At 38.7% G+C, this 21801-nt stretch overlaps 4 protein-coding genes across 4 annotated transcripts; 3 read left to right on the top strand and 1 right to left on the bottom strand.

Moving 5' to 3' along the window:
- Window positions 1–2182: 2182 nt before the first annotated feature.
- On the top strand, window positions 2183–4589 carry LOC107190892 (D-2-hydroxyglutarate dehydrogenase, mitochondrial). Its single transcript, XM_015579779.1, has 7 exons — window positions 2183–2417; window positions 2663–2860; window positions 3035–3228; window positions 3296–3464; window positions 3540–3838; window positions 4063–4231; window positions 4321–4589. The coding sequence occupies exons 1-7, from the start codon at window positions 2183–2185 to the stop codon at window positions 4587–4589; spliced, it is 1533 nt and encodes a 510-aa protein (XP_015435265.1).
- Window positions 4590–5881: 1292 nt separating this feature from the next.
- On the top strand, window positions 5882–7650 carry LOC107190921 (protein lethal(2)essential for life-like). The gene is made up of 2 exons (XM_015579816.1): window positions 5882–5996; window positions 6678–7650. The coding sequence occupies exon 2, from the start codon at window positions 6694–6696 to the stop codon at window positions 7222–7224; it is 531 nt and encodes a 176-aa protein (XP_015435302.1). The 5' UTR covers window positions 5882–5996; window positions 6678–6693; the 3' UTR covers window positions 7225–7650.
- A 28-nt stretch (window positions 7651–7678) lies between these two features.
- Window positions 7679–11677, bottom strand: LOC107190920. The gene is made up of 6 exons (XM_015579815.1): window positions 11518–11677; window positions 10637–10887; window positions 9739–10061; window positions 9347–9590; window positions 8417–8697; window positions 7679–8092 (listed from the first exon to the last, which is right to left on the bottom strand). The coding sequence occupies exons 1-6, from the start codon at window positions 11597–11599 to the stop codon at window positions 7858–7860; spliced, it is 1416 nt and encodes a 471-aa protein (XP_015435301.1). The 5' UTR covers window positions 11600–11677; the 3' UTR covers window positions 7679–7857.
- A 1451-nt stretch (window positions 11678–13128) lies between these two features.
- On the top strand, window positions 13129–21373 carry LOC107190929 (ras GTPase-activating-like protein IQGAP1). The gene is made up of 26 exons (XM_015579833.1): window positions 13129–13241; window positions 13394–13481; window positions 13552–13786; window positions 14001–14145; window positions 14224–14381; window positions 14454–14588; window positions 14657–14741; window positions 14815–14906; window positions 14984–15146; window positions 15210–15373; window positions 15446–15580; window positions 15646–15802; window positions 15882–16127; window positions 16204–16352; window positions 16422–16565; window positions 16629–16934; window positions 17009–17173; window positions 17248–17361; window positions 17436–17773; window positions 17846–18070; window positions 18132–18522; window positions 18597–18776; window positions 18890–19019; window positions 19125–19395; window positions 19470–19751; window positions 19839–21373. Exons 1-26 carry the CDS (start codon window positions 13178–13180, stop codon window positions 20197–20199), a joined length of 4923 nt encoding a protein of 1640 aa, XP_015435319.1. The 5' UTR covers window positions 13129–13177; the 3' UTR covers window positions 20200–21373.
- The last annotated feature ends 428 nt before the right edge of the window (window positions 21374–21801 follow it).

Genomic DNA, 21801 nt, shown 5'->3' with positions numbered 1-21801 from the left:
ATTGATTACAAGTTCAAGATATTTGCTGCCATTTACAAATCTACTGTAATAAACCGTATATTCATTGTCTAAACATAATTCATTTTATCTACTATCTGAGTAAACAAATTTTTATAATAGTTTTGTATCGACGACAGAGGAATTTAATTTCTTTTGTACAATCTATAATAACCGTTATGATATCGATGTTTACTGAGAAACGCTCGCAAAGATCGAATGGAAAGCACGAAACGCATCCGATTTATCGGTGATCTTCCAATACCGGTCATGGATTTCGACAAAGAATCAAAACGTACGATGTTGGCGGCGCACAGAGGGGTAGAAAGAAGTCGTGGCCGCCGCGCCAATCCCAGCAACCACGTCCCTACAGTCGCGTTGTCTCTCTCTGACACGTTATTCGTTAGACGCGGACTGTGCGATTGTGTGCGTCGCGAGAAACACCGACAGTCTATAGTCCCGTTCACGCGAGGTTAGGAAAATTACGATATATCCCGCGAAAGAAGCGTGGCGGCGTGCGTAGTTTCTTGTTCGACCGATAGAGCGTACGAAGGGGAGGTGGGGGAAACCGACAGCCAATGGTTTAGGTCGACCGGGGTTGCCAAGGTAACAAGTTAATGATTCGAGCCGCCACTGAGAAATTAGTTTCGGTTCGTGGCGGTGTCGCGCATGCGTTCTACCATGAAAACTGGTCGCTATGTATTCCTGCCTGCTTGGCTTCGATATAGCTATCCCTCCCATCTATATCGAGCGTTTCTCAATCTATACATATGTATATATGCTCTTTGTGTGGGTACACAAGGTATCACTGTGGTGGCCTCGTGTTGTACAGAAAGCCATCTCATGGGTACGTGTATGTACATCGATCGAAAGAAGTGTCAGTGATTGGCACAAGCGCAACTCGAATAAACGTGAAGCCTGGCCGGGGGGTGGGGGGTGATACACACACATAGAGCACAGAGAATACGGACGTATAGCGTTCCAGTCGTCGCGACGATTGGTCCCCTTCCCACTCTAGGCTCTTGCTCGTCTCTCTGTTTTCCATTCGCGTTTGTCCTCTTTCCCCTTTACCCCGCACATGATTTGCATCGCCGTCCGTCTGCCTCTCTTTCTCTACCATCTTTTCTCGTCACTCTTTCGACCCCTCTACCCCTGACCTTATTTTCCCCACCGTTCCTCCGGATCGTAATTCAACCACGCGTCGCCTCCTCGCGAATCCTCTTGAACGATACACGCGGGGACTCACGGGGGAAGGGGGAGGGGGACGTGCGTGCGAACTGTGGCTACGGTAGCAGGAGGAGGAGAAGGAGGGGAGTTGCCCATCAAGATTCATCGTGGATTATAATATTCCGATGTCCGTCGATCGGGGCATCGAGAGGCGAATTAGCGTGTAGAAAATGGAAGCAGCCGGGGGCACGCAATTACGCCACGCCTGGTCCTACGCGCTCGGCCGCGATCGTTTTTAACACGTGATTTCCTTTCGTTTTTCTACCTGGACCCACACACACGGCATCATCCATCATCGTTCTCCATTCCATTCGATTTTTCTCCTTCGATCGTTGAGACATTAGTCGAATGAACGCGATCGGATGTATCACCGGATTTTCCGATATTCCGATTAATATCATATCATACACATTAAGCCATCTCCTCGAATCTATCAACGAGATGTTTATTAGGTTAAGATTACAAACATTCCATGCGGTGTTCACTACTTCGTGAAATCAATATTTATTTTATAATATAAAAGTATGTATGTAGGTTCATCTGTCGCGACCGATGCGAAGAGAGAGTTGAAAGATTCGGTCGTTCATCCTCGATATCTTCGGTCGCGTTACGTAAATAATCCCGTTTCAATTGGCCGTACCATTTGCCCTCTAAAAATACCATCTAGAACGCCTAAATTTATCTAAATTGTGGAATATAAACCGCGAGGGGGGGGGGGGACTAATGAAGAGGCGGTTTTATCGGTTCAAGCGATTTATCTTGGAGGATGCATTTGGGGATCATGAATTCACGCGACACCCCAGACCATTCCCTTTCGTGTACGCCCCCCCACCCCTCCCCACGACCATGATATCTCTCGTTTAACGCGGGAGATCGACGACGGCAAGGGGCGGTTCGCCGGCCCCCACGGTTCCATTCGAAAAACGAACACAAAATGTTTTTCCACAGAAGTAGAAGAATGTGTTCACGCGTTCCGTTCCGCGTGCTCCGAACCGTCACGAGTTTCCGCTCGTTCTCGGCGAACACGAAACCGGCGTTCACCTCCGACAGATACAAGGTTCAACGGGGCCCGTACGCGAGGATCACGAACGAGCACACGGACTTTTTCGACAGTCTGCTTGGTCCGAACAGGGTGATCTCGAATTCGGAGGAATGCGAGCACTACAACATAGATTACTCGAAAATCGTCCGAGGTAAGGGGAAAAGAGGAAGGGGGAGTTTTCTTGGTCTGTCAATACTTGTAATTTTTTTCTTTTTCAAAAAACAGTTCGAGAATCGATACAGTGGGATAGACCGTTTGGTCTCTCTATTTTAGCCGTAATTAAATCGCGATCGCGATAATTGGATTCTATTTAGACGAGAAATTATATATATTTCATTTGAATTGAATTCCTCTTGGTGTTTAAACACGGGACCGTGGGCACGACTCTAATTTCAGGGAAGAGCAATCTGATTCTAAAGCCGAAAACGACGGAGGAAGTGTCTGCCATATTGAAGTATTGCAATGACAATAGGTTAGCCGTGTGCCCTCAGAGCGGTAACACTGGTCTCGTGGGCGGCAGCGTGCCGGTGTTCGATGAGATCGTTATTTCGATGAAACTTATGAACAAGATCATCGAGACCAATGAACTGGCAGGTTGGTGAATCTCCAGTGGTAGTCGTGATCGTATTCGAAACACTATGGCGGACTTAGGAATCACCGAATCCATCGACAAGATGGAAAGTCTCGCTCGTAAATGTGTTGCGTGTCGAGCGACACTCACCGTTCTCATGTGTTTTCCTTTCTCTTCTCATTATCTTTAAATGCCAGGGGTGTTGACTTGCGAAGCTGGCTGCGTGTTGGAGGATATGGACAATCATTTGGCGACAGTAGGGTTAATGATGCCGATTGATCTCGGCGCGAAGGGTAGTTGCTTGATCGGCGGTTGCGTGTCAACGAACGCAGGCGGTCTGAGGCTACTTCGTTATGGGAACCTGCACGGGAACGTGTTGGGCCTCGAGGCTGTGAGTGTGTGTTTCAACAAATATACAGGTGTCGAGATTGCGTCGTTTCTGAGCGAATTTATTCTAGGTGAAAGCGAACGGCGACGTGGTGGATTGTCTGAGCACGTTGAAGAAGAACAACACCGGTTATCATTTGAAGCACTTGTTCATAGGCTCCGAGGGAACGTTGGGAATTGTGACAAAAGTCGCGATTCAATGCCCGCCCCTTCCCAGAGCTATAAACGTAGCGTTTTTAGGTATGAAAATATAAGATATATCGACGGTATGTCCGTTCTTTGATGCCTGAAGAACCATTACCACCACTCTTACAGGATTGAACAGCTTCGACAAGGTCCTGAAAGCGTTTCAACTAGCGAAAAAGGAATTAGGAGAGATTCTATCCTCGTATGAGATGATGGACAAGCTGTCGCTGGACGTGTCGACCGGCACTTTCGATTTGAAAAATCCGTTGACAACGAAACCGGACGGGCATGATTTCTACGTTCTGTTGGAGACATCCGGGAGCAACGTGCAACACGACGAGGAGAAGCTCGCGTCTTTCGTGGAACAGGCGCTCGCGGAGGATATAATCGAGGATGGTACACTAACGTCGGACCCTGCTAAAGTAAAAGTTCGTAGTTTTGTCAACACAGAACTTGATCGTGATCGAATCCAGACCTAATAGACATCAAACCAAACACCATCCTGCACCTTGTCCTGTATGAAAATCCTCCTGATCAGAGCCTTACACTTCAATCGAAAATTCTTCCTTTGACGATCTCGAGCATCAGTGCGTATAGTTGGATGTTGAATTCTTGTTGGATGAGAATTTTTTTGTTTGTTCGATGTATTTAGAATATATGGTCGCTCAGGGAACGCATTAGCGAAGGTATCTTGCGAGAAGGATACGTGTTTAAGTATGATATTTCGATACCCCTTCCATCTTTCTACAAAGTGATCGAGGTGCTCAGGGATCGTGTGCGTGATCCACGCATCATAAGGATCAGCGGTTACGGCCATTTAGGTACGACTCGATTATTAACATAAATGATCGAACACACGTTGGAATTCTTTCTTTCTGTAACTTTCGTTCTTTTTGTGTTTATTAATTAGGCGATGGAAACATACACGTGCAGATTTCGATACCGACCTACGAAGCTGACATAGCGGCGCAGTTGCAGCCATTTATTTTCGAATATGTGTCGAGTCTCCGTGGTAGCGTGAGCGCCGAACACGGCATAGGATTTACGAAAACTAAATATCTTCACATGAGTAGAACGCCTTCCGAAATCGATCTGATGCACGATTTGAAGAAGCTGATGGATCCGAACGGCATCCTTAATCCGTACAAAGTTCTGCATCCGCTTAAGACGTTATCGTAATTATTCTGATAAACAATAAAATATGTCAAATCGATGCATTCCTGTATTTATTAAATCTAATACTCAGCCATACAATACTCAATATATCCAGTGTTTTCGTGTTCTTATTATCCTTCCGTTACGATTATTCAAATTATTTTTTTAGGAAATACGGAAATGATCTGTCTATCTCATTTATTATATTATTCTATTATAAAAAGTTACGGAATATTTATTTTGTACCTGTTATTTTAAGAAAAGATTGATCTTATTGAAAAGATTCAAAATTGCCACTCTTTATACAGCATGCGCATAACGAATGTACGATCGCGTTTGCACCAATCGGTGGTAAGACAGTTTGTCGCGTTCTGTCTTATCGATTTTGCAGTTCTGGAATGTTACAAAGTGTAAAGGAGACTGTGTAGAGGTCGTTACCATCCAGTCGACTGTGCTGCACAAATATTTTTTTGAATATTACAGTACATATATATAGTATATGTCATATACATATGCACCTTTAGATACAGAGTTCAAATTCTAAATAGATTACTGATCGATACACCGTCGTGCCTCATTGTTTCCTCTTCGTCAAGGAACTGCTATATTCTTCGACTTTTTACCACGCCCTGGCAAAATCGACGTCTATGTCGAATAAATCCCAGAATAAATGTATTCGTCATCGATTAAATGTAACCGTCGAAAATTTATATTTAGCACGACAAATCGGTCTATGCATGCATCATCGATCCGGAAATTACCTTCCGAGGAACGTTTTTATTAATTATGAATTGGTCAGGTCTGATTATAGTAATACTATTATTCTAATAGCAAATGTTTCAAGTACTTTTCATAGTTATTTACTGATTCATTAAAAAAAAGAAGTAGTTTTTGCAAATGATCAAAATACAAATTTCATGTCCGAGAGAGCGGACGATCAAGTTATAAGAAAATCATGTCCTCGGTGTTATGTGGACATAAACAACTTCTGTTACATAACATTGTGTAAAAACTTCGAAAAGAGGTAGCATCAACGCGGTGAACAGGATGATATTACGTGGGTTCGGAACAATGTAGAAAAGTATAGAAGAAAATGTAAAGATTTAATTCGCGCCACAAACATGTTAGGAAATTTCTCGAACGAACGGGAAACGATCATGAGAACGAGGAACTCGCTGATTCGTTGCGACGGGAATAGTAATAGAGGAGTGGGGGTTAGGAGTATTTGCGCATGCACATCTCGAAGAATCTCGAAAAGAGCGCCAAACCAAATATAAATTAGCTGCTTGCGGAACTACGCAGTCAGTTACAAACTACAACTTGAACTGTTAAGTTCGCCTGGGTTTGCAACTGAATTACGAAGGATTCACGAATCAAAGCGATTCTTTGCGAGTGATTTCTGAAAACACAGCAAACACTTTTCAACGAAAGGTATGTACCACGCTAATCCAACGATTTTGCGACGTTTGTAACAACTTTATGATGCTGTCGATGATATTCGTTGTTTTTTTTTCATTTCGTTATAGTAATTAACAACAGAAATATTTCTAGAATAATAGATGAATCGACAGCGTATAGGTACTTTGTCCTGATATTTGCTCAAAACAATCATTTATGCGTAATGTAGAATGGCATTCATACGTATTTAAATTTTCTAATTAATAAATGGTATAATTAATTTGTTGTTACGTTACGATGCCATGTATTTCATAATCGTTGGAAAATATCGCGGTCGGTATTACAGATGTAAACGTTGATGGAACGTTTTGTGAAGTGTACTGTGCATCTAAAAATAATCACCAGAAATACGTAAAAGAAGCCTGTGCAATTGATTGCCAACGTGATTGTTTTTTCATTCTCAACAAAATAAGTCTACAGAGCAATATCTTCGATGCACTAGCTTACGAACTTTCTTTACGTGTTTGTTCGATCACATACGCGATTCAATCGTATCAAATTTATTTTTCGTAACAGAAACGTTATGCATCGGAACTTACGTGAATATAATTCGTGTATTTTTCCGCGACATTAAAGTAAATAGCCGGGCATAAAATGTCTTCAAACAAAAAAAATGAAACGTTGTGTACTAATACTCTACGCATTTTCGTACAGATCGATCATAACCGAGATGGCGCTGCTAACGAGGAATCTTTTCCGCAACTGGTGGGACGACATGGATCGCTACCATCGCGAGCTCGACGAGCATTTCAAACGTCTGGCAATGACTAACAGAGATGATTACTGGCAGACACCGGCTATCCCGTCCTTCAACGAGTTCTTCCTTCCATGGAGGAACATGATGGAACGACTGGAACGCGAAGCGGGCGGTAACGCATCGCTTGAAAGTAGCAACGATAAATTCCAGGTGATCGTTGACGTGCAGCAGTTCGCGCCAGAAGAAATTACAGTCCGTACAGACGACAAATGCATCACCATTGAGGGTAAACACGAGGAGAAGAAGGACGAGCATGGTTTCATATCGAGACACTTTGTGCGTCGCTACGAACTGCCACAGGGCTACGACATCGGCCACGTGAAACCGAGCTTATCGTCTGATGGTGTTCTCACTGTCACCGTACCGAAACTTGTCCTGCCTGCTCCTGGCGAGAGAATCGTACCTATCGAACGAAGATACGCGCCGGCAATTAAAGCCACGTAAACCGTAAACGGATCCTTCATTCACGATTTCCAAGTTTCTTTTTTTTTCACTCACCGTATTTTCGTCAAGGGTATTCGAACGATTCCATTAGTTTTTGTTGTAAACTTTTGTTTCTGTACGTAATTTGTTTTTACTTTGTTACGTTTTGGGTATTTCAGATTTCAATTACCGCGGATATCTAGAATATGATTAACCTTGTCAATGTAAATTAAAGTCTGATAAAATGTATTATATTTTTTTTTAACTTTAAAGCACAATATATGTACGTGGAGAACACATTTAACGAACTTGTACGATTTAGCATTGCGAAATTAATGTGTCTTCTGTGTAAGTTTCTTTATACGGATACTGTGCTTCGATGACACCACGAATTGTACACGCTATTGTACTTTCTTATAGCTTTTTTTTCCAATAAATATTGAATAATAAAAATTCGAGTTTTCGCTTTAGGATAAGAACAAAAAATACGTTCAGAGAGAGTTCACTTTGATACAATGTAAAAATATTTACAAAATGCTACAGAACATGTATCCTGATCTTAGATACGAATAATCACATAAAGGTATTGAAGTAGTCTTCCTGCGCCTAACCATAAATAGTTTTCAGTTGCTGACTATTCCACCTTCGGTTAATTTACGAAGGTCCTCGATTCTCCTCGCTGTCCGAGAACGGCTGTTCATCTTGATCTTGGGGTGGTATTGCCTCTTCAAGAAGAGTCTCCACCGGAGGAACTATACCTTGGATGTACCTCGCTTGTTCCTCTATATCCGGTATCTTATCGTGTATCAACTTCTCGACGTCCACTTTGTTCAGTTCAGCTTGTATTCGTCTTTTGAGAGGTCCTTCTATGGCGTCCATTATCTGATTCCTGATAACAAAAGAAGCTTTGCTTAAATAAAATTTTCATACACCACAGGGTGACTCATGAGTTATCAGCCTCGATTATCAGCGGAATCTGATTACTCGAGTATTGTGTGTGTTTCGAGAATTTTTAATCCATAAACGCGTCACTTCCCAAGAGGGGGTGTACATTAATATTTAAGTATCGTCCTATAGTAGATCTTTCTCGAGAAAACTATCTTGACTATATTGTCTTTAATCGAGGCCCAACCGAAACTTATGAAACACCGTGCAAGTGTACACGTCGTCGTTCTAGGAACGAGAATAAAATGAATAATCGAGAAGGTCGAACCTTAAAAGGTTAGGCAGTACATTAATGCTAGCTTCCATTAAGTAATCGATGGTGCCAGCTCCGTGAACCCTGGCTTGGATGTTGCCCAGTTCGAGATCAAGTTCCTCGAGGGTGGGCCTTTTTCGGGTATCCAAGGACTGGCTTAACGTCACCTGCACTCTGAAATACTGTATAGTGAAGGAAACCGTGCCGGCCCTCGAGAGAAAACCACCGACGACGCTCACGTCCCAATGGGTCTTTCCTTCGATCTCCTGAGTCCCAACGTCGATCATAGCGTATACCTTTATAAGGAAATCCAGACATGTTATTCATAAACGCCTACAAATCGATGATATAACGCGCACGCGACAATTACGGATCCCGATTGACAGTCGAATAACCGGTGTGTATTTACAATTGCACGCGACGTAATAGATGATATAATCGCGGTATACATACAAGCTCTTTAGCTTGCAACTTTCGTGTCCCCACAGGTGGGCGTGTGTTGCAATCGTGCAAGCGATGCATTGAGGTGATCGATAATCAGACTACTGTGCGCGAAACCGTTTTCCTTTTTTTTCCCTATCGTGTTCCGTGGCAGATAACCTACGGCACAGAGGAGATATAAGAATAGATCTAACATGCAATGTAATTTTCTGTCCCATGCTTCGGGGGCGTCAGAAGCCCCCGTATCATTTCAGTATTCCATTCCTTGCTAACGAAACCGGGGCAATAATGTATGTATGTATGTATTGCTATATGCAGTCACAGCTGTGTGTCTGTGCTGTGCGTCATCACGGTGTCGAACATCGTACCTGAAGTGGGAAACTTTTATGGGATATTCGCTCGAACCTGCGTGACTTCGTGGTACACCAAGTCTCATAAGATATTAGATCTATTCTTATATCTCGTCTGTGACAACGGTAATCGACCCAATGGCTCATTACTCACTGTTCCGTTTTCCATGCTCAGCGTGATGTTTCCCATCCGATAGAAACTCGCCAGGCCGGTGACCCAAGTGTGCGTCGACGTCACTGCGAATATACCGACAGTTTGGCTGTAATCCTTCACCTTGTACGGGTCGTACCCCATCTGCGAGACCTGCCGACGTGCTTCAGCGACCGCCATATCGAACGGCGATATAGAATTCGGGAAGTATTGAGGTAGCTGAGATATTTGCTTGTTGACTTCGCCCCTAGAACGATTTGGCCGTTAGTCTATCGAATCATTTCCATCCCAGATAGCACATGACGCCTTTGAGCCGTCTCCAAGGCGTCATTGGGCGTCATGTGCTACCTGGGATTCCATCCGCGATGAAACGCTACCGCCAATAGTTTCTTTACCGTACGTTAGTGTTGACCTCCTTCAAGATGAACGGCTTGATGCTGTCGAATATGAACGTTCCCACAGAGTTGATCACACCTTGGAAGACAGAGCCAAGAAAGCCGAGATTCTTGAAGTCCATGTCGATTTTCTCGAACGTCAGATCCATATCGATGTCCTGGGCCTGCAATTTACCATCGGCCCCGACCTCGAGCCTAGCGACACCTTGGACACGTACCTCCGTCAATTTGACGGTGAAGTCCCCGGCCGATCGCGAGAGCCACGACGATAACGTGTACAGCCCCCGAATATCCAAAGCTCGGATACTCAATGACACGGACACCTATGAGATACAAATGTCGACAATTAATTTCGAAATCAGAAAGTCTTGGAATAGGACTCGATCGTTACGCGACTGTTACTTGTTTTTTGTTTTTCTTCACTTCGTCGCTAATTCCCGTGTGAACCAATTTGGCAAGTGATTCTTAACTCGGCGCGATTTAATTAGATGACGTCTCACTGGTTGGTTAGTCACCGAATGCAAAATTAACTTCTGTTTTTTTTGTTTTTCGTAGCGACGTACGTTATTTATCTAATAAAAAGTGTTCCAGTTAAAAAGAATGGAAATATTTCCTAAGTACTTGTTTTGCAATTGTTTTAAAGTAATGGAATTTTATAAGAGCAGGGCACTATTAAACACTTAAAAAAAAGCAGGATATAGTCTTATTAGTCCTCTTTATGGAGAAATTTTATAAATATGGTCACTTAAAAATTGGCCATATGTGAACGTGAAAGTGTAACGAGATACGAGTGTAACTCCATCAAGCCTGAGGAATAGGGACAGCTTATAGTCTTGGCTGAAACTTTCCCACCCTATGTATAAGAAAGGAGCATTATTTATCACCGGGAGAGCCTCACTTGCATCAAAGCCAATTCCGACTCCATACGGACGATCCGAAATTTCGAAAGTCCGTAAACGTTGACCTGCTTGAAGTTCATTGTGTACATGGAGAATGAATGCTTCATGTCCGGCACCGGCATTGGATCCGGCACTGGCGCCCCAGGTAGTCCCACCGGGTCCTCCTGCTGATAGTGCTTCAAGATCGCGCGAATATGATCCCCGAGTCGTTTTTCGCCGAGCGCGATTTGTGCTGCCGTGTCATTTTTCTCTGGAAATAGTTTCGTCATACATCTACTCAATATGTTTGTTTAATTATCCTACTAGGAATAGATTAATTAAAACAGACTTGAGATATAAATTTATATTTTGCAAACATCGAGATCAAACACATAACGAGCATACAGATATATTTATAAGAAACTTAAACTGAATCGTGACATTATTTATTAACCATTGGTATGTGAGCATATTTTTGGCGGTTGTTAAAAAAACGGTACCTGGGTCTGATTGAATCCTTGTGTATCTTTTTGTTTTCTAACTGTATCTTGTAATGTATCATATTTCTTCGAGAACTGCCTGTCTGTTTTAGTAATTGCAAGTTGGCGAATTGCACGAAGTTTTGATTTGGGCAAAAATCGAGCCAGATATCGCTGTTGTTAGTGTTAAATTGATCGTCTTTCCATATACGTCGAGATTCACGTTTAAAAAATGAAGAAGCATGCTAACTTCGTATTTACGAGGAAGCGATCTTTGAACTTGAATCTGGATTGTGCAAGGATAGAGTAAATCGTTCGCTAGAACGATCGATTTGTGTCATCGTTGACCGATGCCATTTCGTAAATTCTTTAATGAGAGACAAAAAGGCAGTTACAGTTCCGTGGAATGTTGCACGACTTACCGAGAGGTTCCACCGAGAGGTTGTCGCACCGGCAGGCGAGGATGCAGCTGAACAGTATCGGCAAAGACTTTAACAGTTGCATTTTCGGCTTTGACGCAGGAGGAACCACGAGAGCGTCGAGAGACCACTGAGAAATAGCTATCGATGTGCCCTGCGGTAAATCAAGCCACGCATTCGACTGGGTAGGCGCGTCAGTGAATTTAGTGGAACGATATCTCGCGGGTCATTGAAGGGGCGAGGGTCAACCGCTTTATCTGGCCCCCGTCTGATCCCCCCTCTACTTCTTGCGTTGTTTCCTCCTTAGTCGCCCCTTAATTCTGTACCACTTCACTGCCGTTAACGTGCACGCTACGCGGACATTTGCTTAATGAAAAAACAGAGTCAACACACGTAAATAAATCCGGGCCGAAAAAGTGAATCTATTGCGAATTCATCTTTAACACTAGAATTACCAACGATAAATGCATATTTGCTTCGATCGGTGGATAAATAAGAAAAACTTTTGAAAATTTAGAAATTGACTAATTTCTTCACTTTCATATCGTAATAAAAGGTGCACAAGATCTGAGAAAATGTATTGTCATAACATTTTAATCTTCGTTGTAAGAGTGTATTGACACGTCGTTTTGACTTGCTTGGTAGTTCTAGTGTTAAATTATTTGTCAACGATAGAAGCATATTTTGTTTTATCGTACAATAAATGTTTGCTCCTGGCGAAACATATGTACGTCTAATTGTTCGTTGTATTCCCAAGAATTTTGTTTACCAACAATGGTCATTTGTCGCGTTTTCAGTTGGTATTTAAATTTGTTATGCGTGCAATGTTAAATGCAATTGAACAAAACCGATGGCATCATATACGGCAAAACGCCCAAGCTTATTTAGTACCTCATCCTTGCCATAAGATAGCACCATTATATTATTTTTGTATATCATCGAATGAGATGAAAAAAAACTCGTGGCGCAATCTATGATAAATCATTGAAGCTATTAGCCAATTAATATCAAATTCATTTCACTAGAGTATGTCACTATACTGTTTAAACAACCATTTATTAGAAAAGGAATTTTGAAAATGTAAGGACAAATTCGAAACATTTTGGTAGACATTAATTATTAAAATGCAAGACATAATAATTAATAGCTAAATAGTTGTTAGATTAAAGTAGTTATCAGAAACCACACAAGTTACTGAAACTCTTGATTATGCATTGTTATTTGAAGGTTAATTAACCGGTTTTTCTCATATGCTAAATACAATTTAGAAAATAAAAGAACACAGTTCATATTTACGAGGAATTTGTCCTTGACTTTGGATTATATGAGGATAAAAAAACGTTACTATGACTTTCATTTACCATTATGCAAATTCGTTTGCATGTTCTGCGTTGTTAGTAAACATCGGTTTTATAGAATCGCGGGAAATTGGATAGAGGTAGAATATGAAGTTAACTGCGTAATGTTTTTTAAATGTACGATTAAATAACCAATGAAATGTTTCCGGTAATATTTCGTCCAACCCTATTCGAGAACGAGACATATTTCGGTTGGTACTACTGACCAGTGTTGCATCTTCTCTCCTATTTTGAATAAGTTTAAGTTCGTCGGATTTAACGTATCGCCCCATTATCACGTATGGGTGTCACTTTTCCCTTCGTTGATGATATTTCTTCCTCTTCCGAATATGATTAATATTGACGACAAATTGATTAATCATGAAAAAGGTAAGATCAACTATCAGAGCAGATGCTAGCTTCTAACAGTGGGTTGGAAAAATAACTGTTAAAATTAATTTGCCGATGGGTCGCGAAAAAGTCCGCAGTTTCAATTTGAGAGTAATTAATTTTAATGAATAAAAATACGTTTCGTATTACAGATCCTCGTAAATCAGCGGAAGAAATGGACGAACAACGGCAAAAGACACTCGCATACGAGTATCTCTGTCATTTAGAAGAAGCGAAAAAGTAAAGTGTTCAATAAAGTATTGACAGGAAATTGCTATCTGTTTCTGAAAATTCTACTTTATTTTTGTAGATGGATGGAAGCTTGTTTGAGGGAAACTCTACCACCCACCACTGAACTGGAAGAGAATTTACGGAATGGAATATACTTGGCAAAACTTGCCCATTTCATGGCTCCTGAGACTCTACCATTCAACAAAATCTATGACTCTGAACAAAAACGATACGCAGTAGTTGGTTTGCAGTTTCGTCATACAGATAATATTAATCACTTTTTAAAATCTCTGAAGTCTATGGAATTGCCATTAGTATGCACCTTGTTAATAATAATTAATGCACTACCTTTCAGTGATTTATGTTGTTACTAGTATTGTTAACTGTTTGAAATAATCATGAACTTTTATAATATAAGAGACATTGCAATATGTATATCTGTCCTAGTAGCAATATGATTCAGTGAGAGATATTGAATATTATGACTGTTTACAACTGTTTTGAATAATAAAAATATTCTTTTAACAGACATTTCAACCAGAGACAACAGATATCTATGACAAAAAAAATATGCCACGTGTTATATATTGTATTCATGCTCTCAGTACTCATTTGTTCAAATTGGGAAAGGCTCCACAGATTCAAGACTTATACGGGAAAGTGAATTTTACAGGTACATGTGTCATTATTATATAAAAATGCACATCTTAAGATTAATTATGTTTGACATTGTGTTATTTCATGTTTTCAGAGGAGGAAATAAATACTGTCAGTAGAGAATTAAAAAAATATGGAATACAAATGCCATCCTTTCAAAAAATTGGGGGTCTCTTGGCAAATAGCATGCAGATCGATACTGCAACCCTTCATGCTGCAGTTATAGCAATCAACCAAGCGATTACAGAAAAAGTATATTTATTATTTATGTTTTCAAATCAGCTGAAGTAGCAATTAAAATGAGAGTAACTATTACTTTTTCAGGATTATAACAGAGTATTAACTGCACTACAGAATAGAGTAGTACATTTAAACAATGTTATGCCTTGCTACATCAGAGAATATAGTGTTTCTTTACTGGAAGCTAAAGATTCTAAGGCACAGGCTGCTCTTAATAGAGTAGGTATAAATTAATTAAAAATAAACATGGATGTTTATTCATTTAATAATAAATATCTTTTCCACAGTCCCTCAATGATAGTTATGTACCAGATGTATATGATGAACTTTTAACTCAAGCTGAGATTCAAGGACACATTAATTTTGTTAATGGTAAGCTATTACACACCACCTATTAATGTGTACAAACATTTTTTATTCTTTATCTACGAATACTTTTTTTTAGTTCAATGTGCAGTGAAAAACGTAACACGCTTTATTCATGGTAAAAACAACGAGTTTTTGGATGCATTAAAAACACCAATGCTATGCTTACAAGTACACTTCATGTCATTATTTCTACCAGTCTATCCTTTTGCAACATTATTTACAAATATTATTTTCTTTTCTATTAGAATGTCACTCCTGAGAATGCAGAATTATATAAAGAACAGCTAATGAAATTACTAGAAAGCTCTGAATGGAATAATGTGTACTCGGAAAGTCGACATCACTGGAAACAGCTGCTCCAGAGAGGAATCGATAAAGCAAATGATGCTGGAATGAAATCTTATAAACGTTAGTATCTTTTATTAAACCTGTACAATTTTTATGAGTTATACACTATTTCTGTTAACACAGGCAATGAAAGTGTTAAGCATTTGAATCTAACACTACAAACTGGTGTGAAAAATGAATTTTACAATGCTCTCAGAAATCCGGAATTGGGATTATCAGATAGAATTGATGAATTTGCAATGCCGTTGTATTATGAAGAAATGAAAGTGGACCGTACGGAATCACAGGTAAAGATACTCTATAAAAATTACACTATCTATCATAAGCCACCATTAATGTAGATAATATGTTTTTAATAGAATGACCTTTCATTCAGCGATATAGTAGTTAGCGTGCGCGTATTGTCGTTGATTGCACATATTAGCAAAGCTGTAGACACCGGAAATCCAGATTTGGTTTATCAAGCATTATCGAACCCGGATTGTCACGTCTCTGTATGTATGATCATGCCTTCTATGCATCGTAATAAGAAATTATATTTATATAAATCACATCTTAGGGTCTGGATCATGAGAATAAAGTAAAATATTATAGAGCACTAGCAGCGGTTCGATGTGAAAAGCAGGCAATTTCCGAAGAATGTCCTTTACTGACATATATTGACATTCAGGAGTGCATTGACGTTGTGAATCAGCAATGCCAAAATGACAGTGATGGTACATTACATAAATTTTTTCACGTAATTTCTCCTACGAATATTCTATCGTATATTTGGCACATTTATTCTGTTTATAGTGATACAAGTGCTGCGCCAATTAAATTCAGCTGTTGTGGAAAATGATCGAAACGGTATTATAACTGCTTTAAAAGATACGGCTCTAAAATTACAGAAGCCAACATCACCGGACGATGCATCTCTTTACTTAAAATTATTTAAAAAGTGTCTTGCCGAAAAGCATTTCGACGGTTCCGAATTATGGCTGGATGATGTAGAAACTATAACGAAAATCGTTGCTGCGGAAGCTGAAACCGTTCAGAATGGTACACCCCCTAAATGCATCTTATTAATATTTTTCGAGGGTCCTGTAATTTGCTAATGCATTTCCTCTCCTTATAGCGTGCACATTTTTATCACAAGTAAATTTAGGCTTGCAGAGAAATGATATGATGTTCACAATTGATTGCCTTCAGACATTTGGTTTCAAAATACCAGAGAAATATAAGACAGAATGTTTTGAAAATCTGTGCCACTTGAGACAAATCAAGGTATAATTTTCTAACAAACCGTACATCGAATACTTAATTTAGTACGACAGTCTATTTAATACGTTACAGAATGAGAAGCACAATTGCGCGCTTGTTCGCTTTGTTACTCCTAAAGGCAACGAAACATACTTGGACTTACATAAATATAATTATACATGGGATTGTCCCAAAAACATATCAGACACATACTACATCAATATGGACGACATAAAGGTAGACTATGATTAAAGTTTGCAAAAGGATCCTAAACAACAAGACATGTATGATTATTTGCAGAGAATAGTAAAGAATAGTACTGTGAAAGAACACGAGATGCACAAGATAAATAAACAGATAATTCGATTGCAAGCTTCTATTCGGGGTTACTTGCTACGTAAACGAGTATCTGATAGGTTTACATATTTTTACGACAATGCGGATAAAATTGTGAAAATACAATCGTGGTGGAGGAGTGTAGTTCAACGGAAAAAATATATTCAAGCGCTGGAGGAAAAACGAAAACACGATGTAGAAAAATATCAAAATAAGTACTTGAAAGTTAAAGCCAAGTTTGAAGATATATTGTGTCATTATAGGGAACATGTAAAGTATATATGTCAATTCTTGTCTGAAAAATAACTTGTCTGTTGATGCACTAAATGTTGTGTATATTTTAGGAGAAAGCAATTGTGAAAATACAAGCTCTGTGGCGTGGTCGTGCAGAAAGACGAGCTTTCCGTTCGCTTTTACACATGGATAAACCACCTTTTTCCGTTGTTCGACATTTTTCAGCAATTTTGAATTTTAACGCTGAAGATTATGACAGAGATTTGCAGCTACAAGTATGATGCAATGCCAAACATTTAAGTATTGGTTTGATGATTATTTCTCATCGTAACTATTATTATTGTTGCAGCACTTGAAGCATGAAGTGGTGAAAACTATTAGACACAATCAAGTTTTGTCGCAGCAATTAGATAGTATGGACATAAAAATCGGACTGCTTATCCAAAATAGAATTACATTACAAGTAATCTTTTGATAAATGTTGAATACAGCAATTGTTAAAAATATAATCTAACGACTGTATCAATACATTTTCAGGATGTTGTAGCACACGGAAAAAGTTTAGAGACTCTAGCAAAGCAGAAAAATTCCAATAGAGAACAAAAGAATAGTTTGACCGATGGAATTATATCGCACAAGGGTCTGAAGTCATTGACGAAAGAGGGTCGGAAAATGTTGGAAGGATATCAACATTTGTTTTACGCTTTACAAACTAATCCGGTATATTTGTCAAAGCTGTTGTTTCTTTTGCCACAAAGTAAAACGAACAAGTTTCTTCAGAACGTAATCTTAACACTGTTTAATTTTGGATCAAATATGAGGGAGGAATATTTACTATTAAAACTGTTCGGGAGTGCTTTACAAGAAGAAATTAGGTATAACTTCTGCCTTATAAAAAATGTAATACAGTCAAACACAGATAGAGGATAATAAGATTAAATATGTAGGTCGAAATTTCAAAAACCATCAGAAGTTGTAACCGGTAATCCTCTCGTCCTGAAGATGGTAGTAAACTATGCTCGACAATTGAATGGTCAGAGGGCTTTGAGACAAATCGTGGGTCCAATTATTGAAAAAATTTTGGCCGATCGAGCATTGAGTATAGAGACAAATCCTGTTGACATTTACAAATGCTGGAGAAATCAATTAGAAATGGAGACCGGGGAAACACTGTAAGCTGAACAAATGCAAGTTGTGCAGCCTTTTATTTAAATATAATAATTTTTTTTATAGAAATCTTCCATACACGGTAACACAACAACAAGCTTTAAATTACGAGCAAGTACGAATAAGACTGAATAGAGGAATACAATTGTTGCAAATGACGGTTTTAGAGTTCTTAAATAAAATCACTGAATCCAGAGATTTAATACCGTACGGGATGTTGTACATGTCTAAGGTTTTGAACGATTCCTTAACTGAAAAATTCCCAACTGCCCCGGAAAAAGACATATTGAAAGTAGTAGGAAATTTGATTTATTATCATTTCATCAATGCAGCCATTGTGGCGCCGGATGCTTTCGACATAATCACGTTACCCATTGATCGATCATTGTCAAACGATCAACGAAGAAATCTAGCTAGCATCGCGAAAATATTACAATTTGCAGCTTCCAAGAAAGGGGTAACTATATAATTCTAATAATTATGTTTTGGTAAACAGAAGAAAAGAAAAGTGTTTTATACAAATTCCTTTAGTTCGGAGAGGAAGCCACACACCTGGTCTGCTTGAATTCATTCATAATTGAGTGCCATGAAAAGTTCAAAAGGTTCTTTCGGTACTGTTGTCAAATCGAAGACTTGGAGGAACACTTTTGCATTCACGAATACACTGAAGCTACCCTTATTGAGAAGCCTGAGATTTATATTTCATTACAAGTAAGTGAAGTCGTATACAGAATGATATACATATGTACAGATTGGCTGAGTTACCTTCTATACTAGTTTATGTATAAAGCAAAGATTGTAGGATAAGTTTATATAAATTACAGGAAATTTGTGATACTCACTGTCTCATGTTGGAGTATCAAGATCCAATAGCACCAGACCCGATGGATCCTCTACATGATTTACTAGATGATTTAGGTCCTGCACCAACTGTAGCATCTTTACTTGGAATCTGTAAGGATTTATATATTCTTACATCGTCATACACATGTTATAGTCGACTAAAATAGCATGTATATATATATATATAATAATATATAATGTAATTTTAAATATTAGCTGACAACACGTCCGAGACGAACTTGACGCGTTTTGGGAAAACAGAAGTGTGCCTGGTACTCACCAATAAATTCCAAGTTCCGGAGGACGAAGACGCCAACTTGAACAAACTTTTCATAAAGACCAAAGAGTTACTGGTTTCCGTACTTCAATTCTTAAAAGGTCAAACATTAGTGGAAGCTTTGGAAACATCTTGTTCGCCTGTACAAGAGAAATTGTACGACGTAAAATGCTCCAGCATATCGCCCACATTGAACATTATCCATAAAAGGTAAATAATGCCCGAACTAAAAAAAGAAATGTTACGAAATAAAAATCGAATGAAGTAAGTATACATTTTTCTAGCTCGTCCTTGAATGATTGCAAGCTTCAGCTACGCGCGTATCTTAATAAACTGGAACTTGGAGGGTGGGTTAGCCAAACAGACGGATATCAGAATATCATCACCGCAGTGGCCAAGGATCTTTGTAACAAAGGGAAGTATCGGATCATCCGAAATAAAGAGTTGCAGACCTTGCGCGTAACTAAACAGAGATTAGAAGAGAAAAGCAAGTATTATCAAGAACAAGTCGAATATTATAACGAATATATACAACGATGTTTAGAGAATTTACACACAGGAAAGGGGTACGTGTTTGTTCGAATTATAACCGTGTATAATGCAGCACTCTGTATACGGGGTTCTTATTAACAACGGATAAAAATTGCTTTCAGGTCTTTACGAGCGTTTAAAGCAATCCAGAAAAATAGTCACGGAAAATTGAGATCTAAGATGACGTTAAAATATTCGGCCGCAAAGTTACAGGAAAAAGGTGTGCTACTGGAAGTCGACGGACTGCCGCAATCGCAGTTTAAAAATGTAATCTTTGAAATAAGCCCGACGGAACACAGCGGCCTTTTCAACGTTCGTTGCAAGTTTATGGGTGTAGAAATGGAGAAAGTTGACATCGACATACAGAAGTTGCTCGAACTGCAATTTGAAGGAGCACCGATTATGGACATGTTCGGTAAAGCAAAGGTTAACGTGAACTTGTTGTTATATTTATTGAATCGAAAGTTTTACGGTAAAACTTGAGGGGACAGAATTAAATTGTGTATTATTTATGAGTATGAGTTCTGCGCGCTTGTGCAATGTTGTATTGTGATTACGATCTTTTCTATTTTTTTTGTTTTAACTAAAGTACACCGAACTCCAAATGTTTTGGAGTTACCGAGAATTATAAAATCTGCTTCACATTGTTCGCATAGTAACTTTTAGCAGATGATCAACTTTTGTAAATAATTGTACTTATAGCAATTTAATGTTTTTAATACAAGTGTCCTTTGTATGTATGTATGTACGTGACATTGCAATATGTCGCTATAGTGTATAACAGTGCAAGGTATACAGATTTTTTTTAATTGTCGAAGTTACAACATCATGTAGAGTGTAGAGTATGGACACTGATCTATGATGACTCAGCTGTTTGGATTTTATATTGTAACGCGAACGTTGGTTGTAAATTAAACTTAACGACAATGCGCAACAAAGTCGATGAAGCAAAAACAATTTCGTATGCGATCGAATACTTTAAATGTGAAATATATTTTTCTAATCTTTATAAAAATAAGTAAACTAATGATAGTAAATGTCACCTATTATTGAAAGAACATTTTTTCTTGTTTAATCTTTTTTTTTTCATATGTATAATTAAACTTAATTTCAGCCGTGTATCATACTTCATTTCTTCTGTCGCTCATTTTAGTAGAGGGCGCGGCGAATAAGTGTATGTAATATAAAATCTTATTAGAATGTAAACATTTTTATGTTGCACCGTCAAAATAAGCTAAGGCATATTCTGAGAAATTCCTAACCGAGAACAATAGACTGTCCATTATTATTTCTACGTTTGTCATGCTATACATATAACTTATATTACTATTTTAATACTGGACAACCTAGTGTTCTTGTGCATTTTATAAAATTTAAAATCGAATAGTCTGAACACAAATCCGAGGTTTCTATCATTTGCATATTTTAATACAATAGATTTCTATTTTTATAAAATATACTACATAAAGGCCTGTTTAGTGGATACTGGCGAATAAGCCTGCACATTTAACGCAAGAAGTTACATTAAACCAAAGTTTCACTTCTTCAATGTCATATTCCGCACGAATGTATTGTGTTGACAGTTTAACGTAATTCTAAAAAAATTCACCTAAAACAAAATATCAGCGTTGAAATCTTTTTTATTTTATTATCTCTATGAAACATCTGACTGTAATTAAATTTTTTCAATAGATCACGTTAAAATGTATGTGCGCGTAAAAAATTTGAATATCCGTAAAACAAAAGTTTTATTTTCTATATACGATATAAACACTACATACATAGATAAACAGTCCGCATTTATCACACGCGCATTGTATTATAAATATTTTTTTTTACATATTTCATGTTCTTGTAATCTTGTTCTTTTACTCAACTCTATTATACAAATCTGCCTTTACATATTTTACGTGACAGATGCTAACATCCAGGTACTGTGTCACGAGGTATCTTGAAAGACGTTTTTATAACTTATGGCGCACAAAATGTCATTAATATAAAAGTTTTCCACTTTTATCTCTGGTTTTTTATTCTCTTTATCTTTTATAATGGAATCAAATGTTCGGTATTCCTAGTAGAATTGAT

This window comes from Dufourea novaeangliae, unplaced genomic scaffold (genome assembly GCF_001272555.1).
Source record: "Dufourea novaeangliae isolate 0120121106 unplaced genomic scaffold, ASM127255v1 scaffold208, whole genome shotgun sequence".
Taxonomy (NCBI): domain Eukaryota; kingdom Metazoa; phylum Arthropoda; class Insecta; order Hymenoptera; family Halictidae; genus Dufourea; species Dufourea novaeangliae.
The sequence above is the reverse complement of the archived record's forward strand: the minus strand, read 5'-3'. Positions and strand labels throughout refer to the sequence as shown.

Bases quoted from the DNA above. Each gene is read 5' to 3' on its own strand.
- LOC107190892 (XM_015579779.1), top strand. From the start codon at position 2,183: ATGTGTTCACGCGTTCCGTTCCGCGTGCTCCGAACCGTCACGAGTTTC. The intron at 3,229-3,295 runs GTGAGTGTGTGT...AATTTATTCTAG, and splicing joins ACGTGTTGGGCCTCGAGGCT to GTGAAAGCGAACGGCGACGT. The intron at 3,839-4,062 runs GTTCGTAGTTTT...CGATGTATTTAG, and splicing joins CGGACCCTGCTAAAGTAAAA to AATATATGGTCGCTCAGGGA.
- LOC107190921 (XM_015579816.1), top strand. From the start codon at position 6,694: ATGGCGCTGCTAACGAGGAATCTTTTCCGCAACTGGTGGGACGACATG.
- LOC107190920 (XM_015579815.1), bottom strand. From the start codon at position 11,599: ATGCAACTGTTAAAGTCTTTGCCGATACTGTTCAGCTGCATCCTCGCC. The intron at 10,062-10,636 runs GTGAGGCTCTCC...TGTATCTCATAG, and splicing joins CGGAATTGGCTTTGATGCAA to GTGTCCGTGTCATTGAGTAT. The intron at 8,093-8,416 runs GTTCGACCTTCT...TTTTGTTATCAG, and splicing joins GTACTGCCTAACCTTTTAAG to GAATCAGATAATGGACGCCA.
- LOC107190929 (XM_015579833.1), top strand. From the start codon at position 13,178: ATGATATTTCTTCCTCTTCCGAATATGATTAATATTGACGACAAATTG. The intron at 14,907-14,983 runs GTACACTTCATG...CTTTTCTATTAG, and splicing joins CACCAATGCTATGCTTACAA to AATGTCACTCCTGAGAATGC. The intron at 15,147-15,209 runs GTTAGTATCTTT...CTGTTAACACAG, and splicing joins TGGAATGAAATCTTATAAAC to GCAATGAAAGTGTTAAGCAT.